The sequence below is a fragment of the Anarhichas minor genome, unplaced genomic scaffold, assembly GCF_050575085.1.
Source record: "Anarhichas minor isolate MPS153535 unplaced genomic scaffold, ASM5057508v1 ptg000040l, whole genome shotgun sequence".
In the NCBI taxonomy this organism is placed as follows: Eukaryota; Metazoa; Chordata; class Actinopteri; order Perciformes; family Anarhichadidae; genus Anarhichas; species Anarhichas minor.
The window spans coordinates 4,327,447-4,349,108 of record NW_027466486.1 but is presented as its reverse complement, the minus strand read 5'-3'; the positions used below and the strand labels follow the sequence as shown (position 1 = coordinate 4,349,108).

Here is a 21,662-nt window from a genome sequence, read left to right as displayed (position 1 = left end):
GAGGCGGGGCGGCAGCTGGCCGATTTACATACACGCTCCTCAAGAACGGTGTGATCAAATTTGTCTTTAACAAAGCAAAAAGATCTAAAATCCCAAAGAACAAAGTTATTATTTGAGCGCGACACATGATCAGTTCTGCTTGAATGTCAAAAGCAATCTGCACGCCACATACTAATGAGTACACGCTAGTAGTAAATGTTGTTTATTAACGTTTTAAATTCAGAGCTACGGATGGACTTGTTTACATCCGGCTTTCCTACCTGTGTGTGTATAGCACGGCTAGTTAGGCATTGAAATAACCACCCTGGATTAAATACTGCTGCTCATTATACAGTTCACATCTTCTCAGACATGGCGGTTGAATGGGTCGACGCAGCATCTGACCGGGAATCATAAACATCCTCCTAACCGGCACTGAGCAGAGGTTTGTTGAATCAGATTTTGTGGTACATTATTGATCGGAATATATCATTTTAAAGTTGACATTTGAATTGCTTAAAAAGTTTAAGTGCAAGAGATTCAGAGCATCGACTTTGCTTGGTATTTATGTGATTCTAATGTTTATACGGACCCACAGTGCTGACCACAGAGTTTAGTGTGACACCAGTCTTCTGCTATGAACAGGTCAATCGCAGGTTGAATGTGCATTTAGTAGCCCAGCCTGTGTAAAAGTGATAGTAGTTACAACGCGAGTCTCTGTCTGTGTACAGCGGGCCGTCCTGCTCGGGAGGTAATAAATAGCTGAGGGTGTTCCCTCTCGCAGATAGCCACCAAGATAAGGAACCCTAAATGAGCGGGCAGACATCCAGAGGAACAAACAAACAAAGCAGACGTGGCCTGAAGTCTATACTGCCCAGAGTGATTTACACTGGTTAATAATAATATTATTCAACTCTAAATGCATCTACCATATACTGCACAACATAACAACAATATCTAACCGCAGCAGAACATCCTGGCTGCATCGACTTGCTTAATTCAACACAGACAGTGGGACACATCGCTTGTTGTACAAATGACGCTGTTGAGAGGCTAAAGACGGCAGTTCTGCTAACACACACACACACACACTTTAGCCAAGGGAATCTGACCACTTTCTGAGGCTCCTGGCAATTTGTAGGTCACAAAGCTCTGTGTGACCGCTGGTGTAGAGTGTAAGTCGCTGCCACTTGCAGGTCAGTCTAGTATTGTGACACACACACACACACACACACACACACACACACACACACACACACACACACACACACACACACACACACACACACACACACACACACACACACACACACACACACACACACACACACACACACACACACACACTTATTTTAACTCTGCACTTTGCCGTTTACTGATCACACTTTAAAAACATATAGATTCCCTGCATCTATACTGAGTTTGACAGTTTTTAAATGTCTGGCAAAGGCTCGCAGGAAGCTTTAAGACACAGCCAGAGCTTCAAATATTGATACCGTTCGCATCTCCCTGTTCACTGCAGGTGGCTTGCTCAACACATGTGCAGTTTTCTATAAGAGTTTGACTAAAAGGGAATAGTCAAGGACTTGGTCCTGTGTCTGGGGATACGAGGATCATACTGCAGATCCCCCCCAAGAGGCCTTCAATGAAATTTTTATGTGTGGTGTGTGTGTGTTCTTGTGTGGGTTGTAAAAGGGGCTGTGTGTGCGTGCACCTGGCCTACTGCATTATTAAAGCTCAGAAGCTAGCTCATAGAAAAAGGAGGAGAAGTTTGAGGGGGAGAGGAAGAAGAAGAAGAAGAAGAAGAAGAAGAAGAAGAAGAAGAAGGAGCAGCTGTAGGACAGTGAAGAAAAATGAAGAGGAGGGAAATGAGTTTGGACTGGAACATAAGAAGGGTTATGCCCCTGTTTTTATAGAGGAAGAAACAGTAGGTGGCACATGGGGTCAGAGGGGCAATCGAGTCAGGATGGAGAGGAAAATGGAAAACCAGACAACCAGAATGTGAAATTATATTCATAAGGCAAGGTAACAAATCTGAATGGTAGCTCCAGCAACCCTTACTTCCTTGGTTTTTAAGGTTATATGACCTGGAGAAACTTACGTTTTACACCATATAAGCAGGACTCATACTCACGCACTTTTGATGTCTGCATTTTGCCCGACCTCTCTCCAGCTGAACCTAAATTTACTTCCACCATCACACCACACGAGGTGACCTTCTGACCTCCCTCTAACGTACCGAGATGGGACATCGGTGCGTACATCCGCTCCTATAGAGTGAGAAACCTCACCGACGTACACCGCCAGGCACACCTGACATCCTGCCCCGGGGCTCGGGACAAAACCCCCTCTTTAAACATGGATGAGTCTGCCCACCATATCTCCCTCTCTTTCTTTCTGTCTCTCTCTCTCTCAACTGTGATGCAAAGCTGAGAGCGGCCGCTTCAGTCTGTCTCAATAATTCAACAACACTGAAGCGAGGGACGAGGACTTTGAGGAGCAGCAGAAAGATGGGAAGTGAGAGTTCGGAAGCAGATGAAGAAAGACGTTAAAAAGAGCGATGCATAAAAGAAAGAATGTGGGTTCATAACACAGCAATGGTAGTTTAAGGTGTGAGGCGTCTGCTGATTTTCATTCAAACATACAAAACTCTGTCCCCCTTCACTTCCCCTATCTGCTGACTGGTCCAGCCAGTCACAGTGAGCATTTGCTGGTGTTCAACCCATCAGCTGTGAGGAATAAAGCTTTTACCTTTGGAGAGGATCTAACCTCTTATGTACCTCTGGATTAATCAGCTGTAATGTAACATGAACTACCTTTACACATTAACAGAGCGCAGGGCTTTAAAACAATTACATCTAACAAAGTTTAATGAAAGCATGTACATGTCTCAGTTGGCTTTGTTAGCGGGTATGTATCAGCTAAAGCGAGTTACCTGCGGGTACCGGCATCTATTTCAGAATCGATGCGCAGACAGTTTGGTCGATTCATATTTCTGATCGGTTTTTTTTTGCAACCCTCTGCGGATCGTTTAATTGTTGGTAACCGCGCGGCGTGTGTCTTCCTGAGCGAACAGCAGGCATGGAGACGGTGGCGTGCAGACAAAGGGATCGGAGGGCTACAGCTTCCACCACAAGCTAACACTAACCTCAGCTTCCTGACAAAAACAGACACTGAAAAAGCGTGTATTTTGGGTCTCCTATAGCAGGCGGCGGCGGCAATTACAAGCAGTTTTCATCACCGGCACTCATTCGACTGAAGGAAATCTGTACGGGCCACAAAAGTTATGAGGCGCACAGCTCTCTCTCCTTGCACGGGGATCGTAGCAGCGACTCTCCGCTGACCGAACACACACACACACACACACACACACACACATGGATACAATGTAGCCAGCACGTTCGGAGCCAGAGTATCACTGTGGAACGCGGAGAGAGTCTAGAACACGTTGCCGTTCTATTTTGTGACAAAGCCCCCAAACAGCTGTATTCTATTTTTACCTGTCGCTTCCGCGGGGCGACACACACACACACACAAAAAAAAAAGAGCCAAGCTAGCTACAATGCACAGCGTCACACTCACAAATGCATTGTTCCTCACACTGGGGCGAGATGGAACTAAAAGTGGGATCCCCATCCATGCTCCTTGCAGGCAATTCAGCCCCCCCCCCCCCCCCCTCCAAAAAGCGCATATTTATGAATTATTGCTGAAAAACATGTGCAGCGACACTTCCTCCATTTAGAGGTGGTGCAACTTTAGTCGCTAAAACACCCACTCTTTGTTTTGCATTGGAGAGGAGAGTGAAACTGGCAGTGTGGCTAGCTGCTTGAGCTAACTTAGCAGCCATGCCTGTGTAGTTGGGAGGATGCAAGAGGCACCACGACACGCAAAGTGGTGAACACAAAGAATAAACTATCGCAGCATCACTTTTGGAGCTTGTGTGTTAATTTTTTTTTTTTAAAGAGCTTGCTGAACATGCGTGCTCCTGCTGAAGTGAGCTGCCTCACATCAGTTAGCAAGTTTAGCTACCTAGCACACTCTTCTTGACTGGATCTCTGTTGTGACAGTGCAATAATTTACTTACTTTTCTCTCGCTTGGTTATCGGAGGGGACCACAGCTCCTTTACCCTTGCCGTACATCTTGGAGGCTGTTCTGATACTTTATTTTATCCCACTCGACACCTGTCAAAGAAAGCTACCAGGAAAACCTACTATCTCCATAGCTACCCAGTTAGTGTTGTCTCCCTATCTCTCCCTTGCGCTCTCTTTGCTTCGGTTTCCTTTTTTTTCTACATCCCCAACATTGCCCACAAATCAGGCAGGGTTTCAGCCGGGGGGAACTTGAAACAGTCCACTGGTGGAGCTTTTTTTTTTTTTTTTTTTTTTTTTTTCAATCGCTGTTCCTGGATTCAGCTCACGCCCCCCCTGTTGTGAGAGGGTGGGGGCTTCTTAAAGCCACAGTGTCTCAGTTTTTGTCGACTTCGCTAAAGTTCAAGTTGTCTTCTGGAGGCCTTCAAGTTTAGGCCTTACATTGCATATGTGTTTATGTACAGTACATACTTGCTCATACTACTTGCTATTACTGTTTTAAAACGTACATTTAACCATGATATCTGGTATTCTATTGGTATGTTTCAATGTTTCATTTTTATCCTAATGTCACACTATTGGGGGGCTACATTTACCCAAATACCCACCTGAGTGCCCCCCCCCCCCCCCCCCGTGTCGCCCCTGTGTTCGACCCAAGTACCTGTTGGACCGTAGGACAGCTGAACATTTCCCCTTACTACACACAAATAAAAGGTGCCTCCTAATAACTTGACCCTCAGACGGCCTACGCACACCACTGATTGAGGTTATTAAATTACCAGATTATAAAACTGCAAATAGGAAGCGATGACTGGTTTTATTGTTTGTTTTCCCAAACTGCTGCCCATGGACTACCAGGTCCTTATTTAATATTTTTATTTAGCATTTTCCCAGAAGAAGATGAAGGAGTTTTAGAATCTTAGTAAACACCTAAAGACAAACTGAACGATATGGACGAAAAAATACTTCTCTATTTGTCTATAATGTCTGTTTTTATTCATCCTTATTGCGAAGGCTCCCCCACCAGTTTTTCACAGATTCTCCAAAATGTTCCGTCTTTACCAAAGAGCAGATTTAGAGCAGCAATCATCGTCTTGATTTTAAAGCGATCTTCCTATTTACCTAGTTTAAATGTTAACATTTCATTTAGATATAGGACATTACACCCCAGCACAATTGCAGGTCAATTACATTACAATATCTTTATGGTCTTGTGTATGCCGCTCTCACAATATAGTACATCAGTACTCATTTCATCCAAACTGTACACAAACAAACTGACCATCTGATGAACAGAATGATGAGGGATTAATACAATATGTAACAATAAGAAAACATCATGCACAAATGGTTGCCATCGGTCAAACAATGAAGTGAACTTACATTTTTTAAACAATCACATTGTAGGTTCTTGCTTTACCTCTGTGTTAAAAAACTAGCAGAATGATTACATTCTCAATATGTCAGCCACTCCCAGACAACAACACATGACACTTTCCTCTAGTTTAGCCTTCAAAAAGTTTGCCAGGGTTATATTCATATAGACACACATCATTTTAATCAATACCATTATAATGTAGTATGCTACAGCTATTCATAACGTGTATTTAGTGTCCAGGTATGCCGTCGGCTCTCAGTAGCGATGTATAAGTCTGTGTCATGTCCCTTTAAGAGTGTGTAGAGGGCAGTTGCAGAGTTTGTGTGTGTGCACGTGTGTGTGTGTGTGTGTGTGTGTGTGTGTGTGTGTAAGGCAGGGACAGGCGGTGTGTTCTGTTTTCGTGCTACTAGCTGTGGGAAGGGCACAGCTGACTGTCTGTGTGCGTGTGTGCTTGTGCGCACGGCGGTGTGTGTATGTGTGGAGACAAGTGCATGCATTTGTGTGTATGTGAGAGAGAGAGAGAGGGGAAGAGAGAGAGAGAGAGAGAGAGAGAGAGAGAGAGGGGAAGAGGGAGAGAGAAAATACATTCTGTGTGGTAGGGCTTGGTTTTTTTTTTTGAAACATGAGAATACAAACATGATAAGCAGATGTGATATAAAAGAATAGAGGAACAATAGAATAAGAAAATAATGAAAGAACAGGAGCGAGGAGCATTATCTCTATAAATGGCAAGAATTTACCTTGTTGAAATATTGTATGTAATCAACACATATGAAAGACATAATAGACATAGAATAATGTGGTTTTACAAGCGATTTACGTTTTGTGTTTTAAATACATTGAATTGTACTTAAACAGAAATGAAGAGTAAGACGAGCAAAAAAAAACACCTTGACATTTTTTTCTTCCCTCCGCCATTTTCTTTGTTCCAGTTAAAGCTATTGTAAGTGGAAGTACTTGTAGAATTACATGCTCATACACAGACAATAATCACCAGCAACTGGTCTGGTTAAGCATTATCATCTTTTTAATCTTTTAATATTTGTGTTCTCACTAAACCAGCTAAATTTGAAAACGCTGTTTTGCATTTATGTAATGAATGTTTTGGTAATGATCTCCATCCACACTGAAATGCCAAAACAATAACAGAAAAGGGTTAAATATCCTCTTCTTTGTCCAAATAAAATGTCTGTTGTCAGAAAACTGAATGTGCGTAGAATAGTAACTAATCCTGGCTCATAAATATACCTCTTAACCAGGTGAGGGGATTTTGCGCCTCTGCACTGTTGAGCAAATGACAATTTGATGATTGCAAAAAAATGATGTAGGCTTTACAGAATGAGTGATCACAGTGAGGATTAGAGGGTTAAAACGGTCTCCAACCAAAAGTTCTGTTTTCCCATCAACTCTAAAATGTTACACGGACATTTTCAGATGTATCTGAGCTACAGCTGTCTGAAGCTACATTTTCGGATGTGAAAATGTTGGCATACTGTGGACAGACGGTAAAAACACTGAGATCAAGATGCATTTCCAAATTTAGCCGGCTTGAACGTACTCACAGAGAGAGAGAGAGAGAAAGCGAGAAAGTGATGGTGTAGCCATATCTTTTAAGCTCTAGACCACAAACTCTATCACTGTCTCATCATAGAACCAGTATTGATCCAAGAACCCAATGATCCCCGGGAACACTGGCTCTTCCTCCTTTACCCAGAATAAACACAAGCAGCATCACCGTGTGTTTTCTCCTTCTCTTTGTTTCATCAGATGCAGATGAGCAGATATAAGTTGTTAGTGTTGTGTACACATGCTTCATTCCTGTCCATCCCTCCCGCCATTCACTCGTATGGAATTACTGTATTAGCACGATAACATAACCCTTTGCACCATGCCATTGATAATTCAGAAAATTGTAAATATAAGATTGCACAACAACTTCAACCATGTTATTAAGTGTGTTTCCGTCCAACTGTTTTCATTCACATTTTCAATTTGTGCATTAAAAAAACCCGAATGGAGACGCTAATAAGAATTTGAAATAAAATGAATTAGATACATAGAGTGAAATGTTATTGCATCAAACTCCTAGGCAGTGCACAATGCGAATACAAGAAATGTATTATAGCTAAATAAACTAAATATCAGATATAAATAGACCACAATGTGCAGAATATACAAAATATTAGACATATAAATACTAAACATAGTTAAAAGATAAAAGAGAATGTAAAAAAGTGGAGTGAACAGTGCAGATAAAGTGGCAGCAGTCTATACATTTAAATGACAGTATTGCAGGTATTAACAAAGGTAAATGTCCTTGGGTATATTGTCATTTGAGAGTTTATTGTTCATTGTTAAATACTGCATTTGAGCTATGAAATTAATATATGAAACAAACATTAATACTATCACGTGTTCCACCGTTTCAGGTTTGACTGGCACTCTTTATTTACAGTCTTGTTGTGCCCTCTTCCTCTGCAATGGTTGCAAATGGCACCCAAGCCATTTATCGCGATAAACCAACTCCTAATATATAAACGCGCAATCATTCGCATTTTGTTTTGCCAATTTCTCCTGTATGTTCGGTTAAAACTTGCATTACATTTAGATGGAAACCTGGATTCCAGTTTTATTTCCCCACAATAGTGAAATTGCAGGAAATCTATTTAGAAGCAGCCCGATTATTCTTTGCACATTACACTCTTTCAATAATGTATATTTACTGGATCGGCCCTTAATAATACAATCTCTGCTGAGACCTTGTGAGGCATTAACCTCTTTTAAAACTCTTTGTGATTGTATTTCACAACTTCCATTAAGTGTCAAACAGCTTTGTTTGCTATGGTTTATAATACAAATTGTTCTACCTGTTTACCCAGTTTGCTGACATGCATAGTATGTCCTGAACCACAGCGCAGACCTTTGGCCCAGATTCATATTCTTTGCAAACTCTGGAGTCCTATTTGGTTTATTATTTGGTTTTGGGCACCTGGCAACGCTGGCCTCCAAACTTCCATTATGATCCCTCTCTTGCCTCTCCCTCTGGTATCTATCTCTCCATCTTGCCTCATCACTCTCTTCTTCCCCCTCTTCCACATCATAGTCTTCTCCTCTGACCCACTTTCCTGCCTTCTCGCCACTATCTCCCTCTGTTCTTCCTCATGCACCCACATCCTTCATCTCTCTCTCTCTCTTTCTCCTCCCTCCTTCCCCTTCTTCCTCCACTTCCGTTCTCCCTCTTCTTGTCTCCTGCTTCATGCTTCTCCTCATACTGTTCATTCTCCTTCTTCTTCTTCTTCTTCTTCTGACTCCTCACGTCTCTCCTTCTTTCCTTCTGCACCTTCACACTTCCTCTAATTTCCTTCCCAATGGATCTCCACCCTTCAGTCTTATTGAATATTCCTATTTCGTGTTCTCTCAGCCTTTCTCTCCATCTTTATCTTCGGCATTCTCTTTCTTCATCACTCCCACTCTTTTCTCTTCTCTCTCATCCTCTACCTCTTTGCTTTATCCTCTCCCTTGCGCCCCTCTCCCTCGTCTTTCCACCTTGCCCCCCCTCCCTCTCCCCACTCCCCACTCTCCCTCCATTCTCCTTCCACCATGACTCATTTCCCTCACTAAGCCACAGAGCCACTCAGGACAGACATTCATCAGCGGCCTCAGATGATAGATGCTGCTCACCACAGCTCCAGCAGCCAGTTAGCCCGGGATGATGCCTTATGCATTTAGATATCACCTGGCTAGCTGTAGTTTACCGCCTCAACCTGGATCGAAAACACACAAAAGGACTCAAGTTTACACACACACACACAAACACTGCGCTGCCTGGCTCTGTATGGAAAGAGAAATTTTGGTGAATGCATGAACGCATGGATAAGTATATTTGCACTTTGATAAAGTGTATACAAGTGTGCATGCAGTAGTGTTGGAGTTGATTTTGGTGTGCGTGTGTGTGTGTGCGCGCTGTAGATTGTTAGGTATGTAAATTCCTGGGGAGTTAGGTTAATTGGGTCTGAAAAAGAGGTGGGTGTGTCTCTCTCCTCTATGACAGGCTTATTTACATAGCAAAGCTGTAATTACCCTAACGAAGCCCCTATCCTATCAGGGAGAGTGCACATACACACACACACACACACACACACACACACGCACACACACACACACACACACACATATACACGAAGGCACACATGAGCAATCCCCAAACAGGTTTGAGCTCAATCATGCCAAACCTGTATTTTTCATCACTCCAGATCCCTCTCAGAAGCATTCCATTCACATGTTCATTTCTAATTGAATGGCATCCTTTGCAGCGCCAATCAGTCAGTTTGTTGGAATTTCTCTATCAGGGCTCATTGGCTTCTGGGAGAGATGTGGGACCTGTTCCAGCACTTAGCAATCACTTCCTCCCTTCATGTATTCTTTTGAAAAAAACAGGCGTTTCCTTTTGTGAGTTCGGAGTAATGAATTTCAATAAAAGAAGATTTTCTTTGTGTCTTATCAATGTAAATCAAAATTCCTAACCATTGTCACGGAAAATTTGACAATGTAAGAACAATGTTGACATTTGGGAGAATCATTATCCATCAAGCCGGCTGAAAGTTAATTCAAATTAATTTTCTCCAGAGCGAGGCAGGTTTAAAATTCACCCACAAACTTTGAAACGTTTTCGGTTATCTGTGTGTTATTTTGGAGTAGAGATTATTTAGGATATTTCAGTGTCTCCCAATGTGGAGGTCAAGGCTTCATAAAGGGTTTCGCAGGATACATTTGAGGGATTGTGAGATGATTAACAGGGTATAGGAAGCATGAGAAACCATATTTTTGCTACACAGGTTGATGTGGATTTTCTCTGATTGTACTCAAGTCACATCAATTTTATTTATGAATCAGAAAATTTGCCTCAAGGAGCTTTACAATCTGCACAGAATTTGACCCTCGATTTGAAAAAAACACCAGAAAAAATGGAAGAAACTTCAGGAAGACAAATTAAGATGGAATCCCTCTGATTTTGTCTTATTTTCTTACAAATGACTGGATAGGTTTTACCTCTGAAGGCCTCGAAAAATTGTTCTAAGGATTTTAGAAAAAAAGATCTCTCTTTGGTTGGGGTGGGAACCACCGTGGTGCCTTCCTACATTTCCCAGAATTCCCTTTGCCAACTTGTAGATAATGTGCCTGAACCTGCCAAATGCAGTGCATGTGAAGAGAGAAATAAAGCCCAGTTAAGGTGTGCCCCTTACTAAAATCACAACATATGTTGTGAAATAATGATGTTCTGCTGAGGCCGCTGTCACTGGAGAAATAGTATCTCTGCATCTTCTTGGAGCTCTTCCTGTATGAAGGTTGAAAATGTGAAGAAACTCTTTTCTTTTTTAGAATCGAACTATTTCTTTCTTTTTATTTCCAAGGTCCACAGTAGCTTTGATACCCAGGCAAGCGTCCTTCATCACTAGCTGTTCTTCTTGCTGGTGTTTGAGCATTTTACTGTGGATTTGTCCTTTAAACAATGTGTACTAAACCCAGCACCTTCACCCAGTGCTCCCATTACCTCCCTCAGTCTCTGCCCTTCCCTCTCTCTGCACTTCCTATTCCAACAGGAATTTAATCTTTCAAGCCATCGTTGTTTTTCTTCTCCCCTATTTTTACTGCTGCTGCTGCTGCTGCTTGGAAGACCACAGACTGCCTCTGTATGCTGATGCCCCCCCTCCAAACCCCCCTCCTCCTCTGAGCCTGTCTCTCTCTTTCTGTTTCTCTATTTATCTAGCTCTCTCATGCTCGCCGTCCCTCTCTCTCTCTCTCTCTCTCTGTCTCTCTTCCTCTGCTCTCTGTCCTCATCTCTCCCCCTCCCCCTCCTCCTCTTCCTCTTCTTCTTCCTCCTCCACCTCACTTGTTCTCTTCTCCACTTCTTCACTCCTTCTCACCCCCCTCCTGTCTGTCTATCTGATGCCTCGTAGCTCTGCTGTACGTGCCACAGATTCAGATGGCAGTCAAATGGTAGACGGAGACAAACACGGGGACACATGAATACAATTACATGCTCACACGCACGCAAATGCACATGCAAACCGGCAACTGCTGCGCATGCACAGACTCGCACATTTGTGCACACACCTGCACATACAGACGTGCACATGCATTTTTGCAAACACACACTGTGGTGTCATACACGTATTTCAGTCACCTCTCTCAGTCAGTTTAGCAGGGAGAATATTATTCTTGAAACACAAAGCTATCAGAAAACAGAATGCAGGAAATATTAATGAGAACGGAGACTTTTTCTGGCAGATTAAAAATGAAGAACAAGGGAGCAGTGCAAGAAGTTGGGATATGGTGCAGCCAAAGAGAAATGAGTAGACTTTTCAGGTGAAGTGCAAGATATTTGTGTGTCGATTGTTTTGATGTTTGGGTGAGATGAAGACGGTGTCACCAAGAGAAAGAGAGAGGGGGGGGGGGGGGGGGGGGGAAGGCAAAGAGGGAGAAACACAGAGGAAAGAGGTCAGTCTAAGCTTATGAAACATTTTCGAACCTGACCCGGCCTATTTCTGAGAGGGCAGGACTGAGGACTTACAGTCAGACACACAAGTTCCCAGGGTTGACAGCGACATGCCTTTCGGGACTGACACATAAGAACAAACAACACACACACACACACATACACACACACACACACACACACACACACACACACACACACACACACACACACACACACACACACACACACTGCAGCATCTGACAAAGTAACATGGAAGTTAATGACCTCACACCTTATTCAGCTGTAGGGGCCTTTTTTTGAAATGGACAACTCCCCTGTGTTTGGAAAACCAAGGCCATTTACCTCCATTTATGTTTACTCCCTGTGGAATTGTGCATGTCACTAAAGGAGTAGTTCAACATTTTGGGAAATACGCTTATTTGCGCTCTTAAAAGAGAGTTAGATGAGAAGATTGAAAGATTGTTACCCCTCTCGTCTGTGTGGAGTATGGAGCTAGAGCCTGTAGGCGATGTGTTCAGCTTAACATAAAGAGTGGAAGGAGGGAGAAACAGCTAGCCTGGCTTGACCTGCATCACAAAAAAAAAAGTATCTTGTTCAATCAAAATGTAACAACAATAATTCAAGATTTTAGGGGAAGTTAGGTGTTATATTTCCGGAAAGTGATTGCTCCTGGCTGTTGTTCTCCATAAAAAAAGTTTCAGCACATTTACCCTGAATAAACGAAAGTTATAGTAAAAAGTCAAGTGTGTTAGTTTCTCTTAAATGTGCCTTTTAGTTTACTTGATTCAGTTTCAGTTTCCTGTGGCATCTCTCCGCTGTTCGCTTCAACCATTCAGTGTTTTACCACAATCTCTGTTAAAATCATCTCGTTGCTGTCAGAATAAAAAAATGTGTCCTGTCAGCGTCCAACAACAGCAAATACTAAAAACAGTAAATTACTTGAATATTTACATGCTAATATCGCGTTTATCAGACAATTCTGATGTGATTGTAACAGATAATGTTTAGCTACTTTATGCCAACAAATGATTGGAATGTCTAACAGTAACAGTGTTGAAATGGGAATTATTTACATGCTGGTAAATGTAGCTATGAACATTTCAAATGAAAGTTAAGTTGGAAACAAAGCTAGTGTTTTCTCTACCTGAATTCAATAACAAACCATGTGAATACATTCAAGACATGAAGGCTTGAAACACTTCATCCAACACGCCACTGAGGCATAAAGTCATACATTTGGTATAGATTAAGAAATGTGGCAATTTTCTTTTTTCCTCTGTGTGAAGAATTCACAACATAAAAATGCTCCCAGTCCTTTATTTACATTTGACCTGAAAGCTCGCGACAGAAACACATGTTGACTTGGATGTCAAATTGGATCCAGATTGCGTATCCTCTTGAAAACGTTTGAACAGTTACGAGACCTTTTTTTCAATTTTTTTATCAGAGACACAAACACGAGTGTGCGGTGGCATAATTGGCTGTGCAGACAATCTACAGATGTTATTTTCTTTCAACTAGTAGAGTCATTTCAGACGCTGTTTTTCTGACACCTTCTGAGCTTGAGAAAGGTGTGTTAAGCTACTAAAGCGACGTTGTTCACAGTCCAGTAATCGCTCTTAGCATATTAACAACTGCTACTGTAAAAGTGTGCTGATGAATTTTTTAGCTATTTTGTCAATACCTTGTGTTAACATAACTAAAGAATATCTATTTACCCAATAAACACAAAGTTACGAATTTAGAAGAGCTGTTTGTTGTGGAAGTATTTTTTCTGCAACTTTTTGAAAGTTTTCTTTTTATGAAGATCTAAACTTGGTTTCTAAGGGGTCCAGTTTATTATAACTCTAAACACTACAATATCCATAAGCCTCAAAGTCGTAGTTGATCAAATGGACCCAAAATCTGAAAGTGAACCACTTTAAAACTTGTGAATATTTAATCAAGTTTCTACGTTTCTTATCACCTGACACTACAGCACCCCATAGTTTCGGTTTCACAGTTTTGGATCAGTCTCACGGCTCTCATCTGTGTTTTTTTTACAGCAGCAGGCAGCTGTTAAAAAGTTTCGAAAAACCCAATGTATACCTGCCGAGCACCAAACGACAGACAACGTTAGCGACTAGCAGGAGATCATAGTGAAGGATTTAGTCGCCAAGGAGCCAGATGTTTTGTTTCCCTCTGGGGTTGGTGGAGACTAAAACAGAACTAAAAGGAGAGTGAATTTTGGGCTCTAATTAGTCAGGTGGACAGAAACACAACCCAAGTTAATGCTATGTGCTGATGTTAATAACTGTTCTCTAACATGTCAGGCTGTTCTCATTAAGTGTTCGTACTTAATCGTGAGCCAGGATGTGCAGAGCTGCCGCTGAGGAAGTCAGATGACGCAGTATAACCAGCAACAAAGTCCACACGGGGAGGAGGTCAGGGTGCATGGATGGGTCAACAAACACAGGACTTAAACTGAGGAGACTGCTGCTAGTGTCCCGGATGAAACCATAAGTCAGTGTTGACTTATTTGACCTTACTTTTGTTACTTATACTTAACGCCACCTACGTAAAGTTACGGGACAAAATTACGTAACAGATTATATTAACAGTTATATTAACCCAAACCACGATCTTTTCCTAAACCAAGTAGTTTTGTAGTCGAAACTGCAGGTTCTGCACTGCAGGGGCTTGCTCAGCGGACTTATTGCTTGTGTTGCTGGACATTTGTTGGGGAACGCATTCTTTTAAAGAGGGAGCTGCACAAAATCAGAGAAATTACCTCCACTGATGTCACTTGAGCCAACTTGGGTTGGGGCTGAAGATTACAAGTTTGAAAATGAAAAAATTCTGGAGGTGTGCAGTAGAAAGAAGTGGGCTTACCAGACCGGACTGCAGTGGTCCAGTTGCGTTGTGGGTTATGTAGTTGTTCTGCTTCAATATTTCTTTTTTTTATCTGTCCATTGTGAGTCTGACAATGTTATAGAAATGCAATGGTCAATCGGAGGAGTACTGTTTTACATTGATAAAGGTAAATATAAAACAAAAAATCGAAATAGTAAAAATAATAAGTGTTTGTGAAATAACTAAGAATACATTTTCTTAGACAGGGAGCTCACCAAACTGACAATGTTCAGATAATGAAAAAAGTCAAAGCCAACCAAGAAAAGAGTGTTTAAGACGTTTTGATTGCCCTAAGCTGTGTTTGCAGTTCAATGTTCACACTTGATGTGCTTGATCAGTACATAGAAATGGTTTTTCTGTCTATTTACACGGTTTTGAACATTGACTGTATCTGTAGCGCTGTTGTTTTCTTGCTTCAGATGGTGCGCATTGAGCAAAACCCCGATTGCAATCCCAACAACAACGATTTGTCTAGGGGTCAACACCAAAACCATTCTCAACATTAGAAATGAACAGAAACGACAAAGGACAAAGCTGCGACGCTCGCAAACATTGCAGAGCAGGTTCGTGAGCTTCACTGTTTTGCTCGCTATTGTCTTGGACGAAGAGGTTTGTCTGAAGGTTTGGATACATGTGTTGTTGACTGTCTCGCCCCTCGGCTAAAACTACAGGGCCTCCTCTCCCCCCGTGCAGGGCCCCTCAACCTCTCTCTCTTTCTCTTATTCTGAGCCATTCACTCTATCCTCCCTGTCGATCTTCTGCTCTCTCGCTCTCTCTTTCCTTCTCTTTCCCTGCTTGTCCGCACACAGACATGCACACACATACACGCACGCACGCACGCACGCACGCACGCACGCACGCACGCACGCACACAGACACACACACCTTCCATCCTTTTGCCTGTGCTCACTGCCCATATCTTTCTCCTTTCTCTCTTCACCCCCCTTCCTTATTCTCGTTCCCTCCCTTCCCCCTCCGCCTTCCTCACACCCCCTCCCTCCCCCAAACCTCCATCCTTCTGAAACAGAGTGTGTGTTCTGCCATGCACACACACCCACACACACACACACACACACATACACACACACACACACACACACACACACACAAACTGGTGCTTTACCTCCCCTAGGAGTTGTTCTTAACTCGCTGACTGAGGCACACTCTCTGTGTGTGTTTGTGTGTGTGTGCACATGCGTGTTAATGCAGACCGTGCATGGGGGTTGGGGGTTAGCATGTTTTTGTGTGTCTGTGCTGCTGACTCCACACATGATCCCCATTAGAGGCTGGCGGGAGTAGACACACACACTTTCATCCACACCCACACACAAATTCATGCGCGCACTCATATACATACAGACAGACACTCGTGGACAGGCACACATGTAAGCGCACATGTCCATGCAGGTATACATGCATCCACCACACACTCAGACATGTGAGTCTTTGGGGCCTGATCACATTTCCCCCCTGAGGCTTTTACACCGACACGGACCGGTGCTGGAACTGGTTTCTGAACATTTTAAACATTTTATCGCAAAAAAAACTGGTTCCCAGACATTACAACTTACCCTGTTTCGGACACTTAAACCAGTTTTTCTAGAGCCGCAACCCTAAGGATCGGGGGTAGGGTGATGTCATCACCATGTAAAAACCAACATCATTCCTAGGCAACCACAAGTGTCCTAGGAAACCAGATGTGCCGTGAGCAAGAAGGAGAGTTTTAAAGGCTCGGTTTGGTAAAAATGATCGTCTGAAGAGGCCGATGCTTTACTGGCAACGTAATTCTTGAGAAGACCGAAAAGTTTACAAAGACATGCGAGCCTAATGTGCTAAGCCAAAATGTGGAAGCTTCTCCAGAACAATGGAATAAATTATTCATAAAGGACTACAAAATAGTCAACAAGTGGCCACAGAAATAACAATGGAGGGAATTTCTATTTGCTCAATTCTGTGGTCAAAGATCAGCAGAAAAAGTGATTGAGGAACTGAATGCAGGAGCGACCATGTTTGAGTCAATGTTCCCACCAACATGTTCTTAAGTCACAATATAACAACTGTGTGATGAGGGTTTTTTTCCAACCAGAGAAATCATACGAGTCCAACAAGTCTTGCACTTGAATGGTTGACGTGTGACAATAGCTGAAAGAGAAATGACGAGTCATGTTTTGGGTGAGGGTCAGATTTAGGTTCAGGGTTTTCGTGTGCGTCACAATGTAATATGCTCCAGAAAAAAATTATGCTTTCTCAGACGGGAAGTGTGGGGGGAAATGGCTATAATTGCTTCGCAATTATGCTTGTATTTTGTACATATATGGCTGCAGTGTGTAATTCTACACTTGACATGTTAGCAGCAGCTAGCTAGCCACTTCTAGCTAACTGGCGATTTGGCAGTGAAGAAGATAACATTATAGTGCAGCACGCAAGATCTAAGCAGAGATATTATTAGATCTTCTGAAGCCACTCTTGTTTTATTCTCAAATCTAAAACAAAATAAAACCACCACTCAATGGATTAAATCCGGTGTCAATATCTATCAAGGAAACTAACTTTAACTTGGCTGATTGCCTCCTTTTACTGTCAAAAACACTCATTATTTTGAAACCTCTGTCACGTGAAGAAAAGAACACCACCATAAAATGTATCCAGGTCACAAATTAACTGTACACAGTAGCAAACTTAACATGTAATCTGTTGGATCACCTTATCAGAAAACACGTCAAAAAGAGCCTGAATGTTGGTGACAGAGCCTCAATGCCTGCGGAGCTAACAATCAGCTTTTGAGTGCCGCAAGAAATACAGGTAGACATTAAGAGACTTGTGAGAGAAATGCATGCTGAGAAGTGCCCGGGGAGCTACTTGGGGTTCTACGTCTCGCCCAAAGGACACTTCGGCATGCGAACCGGTGGCAGCCATCGAACCGCCATCCTTGTGGTTACAGGACTACCTCCTCCACCCTATGAGCCTCGGCCATCCTTTACCTTTAGCTACAAGCTATTCCTTATTGCTTAATTCAGTAAAGTCGTCTCATTATGATTTAACGTTATAATCTGTAAGATATTCATGCTTTAAACCTGTTTTTTTCATCAAGCGTCGTTCAATGTATTTACATTCTTATCTCTCTCTAAAGTAGTTTTCACTACGAGTGGTGAAGTCTGCCATTTCCGCGCAGGGGCAGAAACATGGTCCACGCAAGTATACGGGGATGCAGATGCTTTGAGCTATGCATGATCAATTTCACATGCCATTGCATTCTGGAGTGCGTCATCTGAAAACTGTCAGGCAATGAAAGCGCAATCTGCAATCGGAGCATTGAAGCTAAGGACGCTATAGCATTAAAGAAAAAGAGGGAGTTGACCCCTTCCATTTGTGCAGACCAGTTTGAGGAAGCTCTAGCTAAACGTGTCGGTATGAGTTGGCATATTTACAGTCTTTACATTTGATTGTCTATACTTGAAGTTTTCGTATGTTTCCTTGAGAAAACATCCATAAGCAAAGACATATTCAACAAAATAGAAAATTAGCCGGTGCTGGATAGGCAAGTGGAACCTTTAAATCAAAGACATACATCACCATGCAAACTGGCATTTAGCAGCAAATATGTAATGTATGTTATTTTGTAATATGCACAACAACATTTGAACCCAATTAGAACACAACCCGTGGTCAAATGAATTCACTAGAGTTTGCAGATTTGGGTTTTTCAGGCCACAACGTAAGAAACACAAAACAAATGCATCCGTGTCTAAAACAAATGAAGTGATAAAACAAAGCAAAGAGTCAGATTAGTAGAGCACATCGCCTTCTGTATGCCGAAGACATTGTCATCCTGTTGGCTGAGAGCACAACTGTTTGACAGTCATTACTTCCTTAAACATTCATTTCATAGCATCTCTGCTTCATTGGGTTGTATAGAGTGGACAGCAACAGTAACAGGGAAGCATGGAGGGACAGAGACAGAGCAGATCATGTGATTTTAGAAGCCAGATCCACACCCCACTATTATCATTAATATACTGTTATTGTCATTACGTTTGAAAACCTATGCTCACTTAATCTAACAACAGCTATTCCTCTGTCCCGACATGTGTGGAAGTGAAAAAAGCTGGATCCTTTCATTTGTTTCATTGGTTCCAAGCCTCATAAATCCTAAGAATATTATAGAGGTTATGAAGATCATGTGGGGTCACAAAAAGAAAAAAACAACTACTGAATTCACAAAAATATATTGCTTAGGACAAACATTAAATGTGTTCGATATTACATTTAAGAAAAGTGACTCTTAATCCTTATTGTTGTATGCTAACCCATGTCTCTAAATATTAAATAATGAACTCCGTCTTTTGGCTTTGAATCAGAAAAAATAATGAATAAAACTTGTTATTTACACAAGACATTAGGCCGATTTATACTTAAGTACACCGATTAATACACAGTTGGGCACCAAAATATTTTGTGGTATGAGACGGATCAGTGTCAGACTCAGACTTGCAACAACTGGAGCACAGAAATATTGACCTGGTTAATTGGTGCTGACGCATTGCAAGAAGTATGGGAGTGACACACTGGGTCCCAGGGAATCCATAACAGGAGCTCACGTATTACAGCAGTAGATAAGATGGCAGACTAAACATAAACACTCTGCAGGTATATACATTCAGAGCTGAGGAATCTTTCCACTGCGGCAGCACGACAAAGTTGGTAGCGGCTGATGTTCAGAGTGAAGCTATGGGCTGCGAAAGATTCAACACAGATGGTAAAACTACAAACACACTAATTTGCAGACTAACTGGCTAATACCGGTCTCACTGCTAACATTGACAGCAGAGACATTTCCATGTACTGTACACTGTATTACCCATACATGCAACAGTAGCAGCAAAAACAAAGGCAGCATGAGAGATAATCAGTCTTAAGTCCTCATCTAAACTACACCCAGTCTGTCCAATGCCTGCTGGCCCTGGGGATTGTGCTGGAGTTTTTAATCCACTTAAAAGCAGAGGACCTCTGCTGCTGTTTCCAAGGGGCTTGACCCACGCTGCATGCGCACACACATGCACAAAAACAGTCACGTATGCAGCACTGCGCACAAATTCAGTCCCTTCTCATAAACATGTTTTTTTCTTAACACATGTGGTAATAAGATAGATGCAGCAATGGACGCACTCCGCACGTTTATCTATGCACATATCTAAAAGGCGGCTTAAGATGTATTGATCATGAAATTTATAATAACCAGGTTCAGTTGCCAAGTCCGGTCAGATCTTTGAATTTATCACCTTTATCACAGGGCCAGAATGAAAACTCTAATTTAAAGCTATATAGGAGGCTGATGGATTGCCAAGGCACAACCTAACGTTGACTGGATTTATTGAAGAGGGGTCAACTGTAATTCCACCATTGTTCAACTCCACTTCCTACTGTAGGTCTGCCACAGTATGAGTGAGTGTGTGTGTGTGTGTGTGTGTGTGTGTGTGTGTGTGTGTGTGTGTGTGTGTGTGTGTGTGTGTGTGTTTGTGTGTGTGTAAGGGAGATCTAACCTCTCAATCTTTAATGTCAGGAGAATTTTAAAAGGAATTTGCTCTACTCACACAATCACAACTGCAAACATATTAACAAAACACACAACATTGTTCATATTAATGTGTTGGAAATGAACTGTGGCAATTTAAGGTTTTTGTTTAGCAATAGAAAATATTTTTGGTCATGTTTAAATGCTTTATTTTGTGCCACGGACACAGTGTCATACTTTTTTTTCTCTTCTTGCACCAACGTTTGTCGTTATCTAATTTGAAATGTACTAATTCCTTATTCTTGCGGAGGGAGGGCGAACCACTGACTTGAACAGCTGCTTCATGACCCAAAAAACTGTCAGTCTTTCCCTGGAATAAATTGTGGAATATACCATCTTTAGGTACAGGGGGGAGCTGGAAACGTGCATTTCCGAGAAAGCGGGTGTCACTAGCAATTGCATACGTTTTGGCGGCATCATGAATTACATCCCAACATTTTAAAGTTAAATTCTTTAAACGTGGGTTACATTAAGTGGCGAAATAGATACACATAAGGAATAGTTGAAGCGCAGCATACCCGTGTTTTAGCGCCGTGTTTCCGGAGGACCCATAGTAGAATCAATTCAGCGAGAGGGGAGCTTGAAACCGTCCACTCACGCTTTCCTCCGAGTCCGAGAGAAACACAGTTGAAGTGAACACACAGACCAGTCGGCCGCACTACATGCTCACAACAGGCAGGCTCCGATCACTAACGAAAAACAACAGCAGCCACTGCATATAATTATAACGATACTTTACGAAACACTGTGCAGTGATCTCAGGAAAACTATATGTGACTGCAGGAATGATGGAGGAACATCATAATGATACCAGATCATCATTAAAAGTATAAGGTCACTGTGAACTCACTTTAGAGTAGCGTACCACGGACGCATTGTACATGCCAATAAAACATTATAATAAAATCAGTTTATGCATTTGTTCTGTCAAGAAATATCCCCTTCATATGACATTTTAAATGTTATACATAATATCATTTTATTTTGGTACCGTTATACCTCTTGCATGTTATAAATGCAGATGCTTTAACCTTTGTCAGGCAACAGCGACTAATAACATGATGCTCAAGATCAGGGTAGTGAGCTTCAGCAGTTTATGCATTTGCCATAAAGGTCCCATATTCAAATGGAACTTTAACTTTATATTTTTAATCTATCAAATAAACATATAGAACAAAACAGATGAAGGAATACATTAATCGGGATCAATAGTCTAAACTCAACCATTGTCACATAACTGTTCGTCCAACTGC

General features: G+C 42.0%; 1 protein-coding gene across 1 annotated transcript in view; it reads right to left on the bottom strand.

Annotated features, from left to right (window-relative positions):
• Window positions 1-4,571, bottom strand: part of LOC142968489 (single-stranded DNA-binding protein 3) — a 30,108-nt gene extending 25,537 nt beyond the window's left edge. The window contains exon 1 of the mRNA XM_076108369.1: window positions 4,064-4,571. Within this exon, the coding sequence (XP_075964484.1) occupies window positions 4,064-4,119 (56 nt within the window). The 5' untranslated portion in view covers window positions 4,120-4,571. The remainder of the gene's footprint in view (window positions 1-4,063) is intronic.
• Window positions 4,572-21,662: the final 17,091 nt, after the last annotated feature.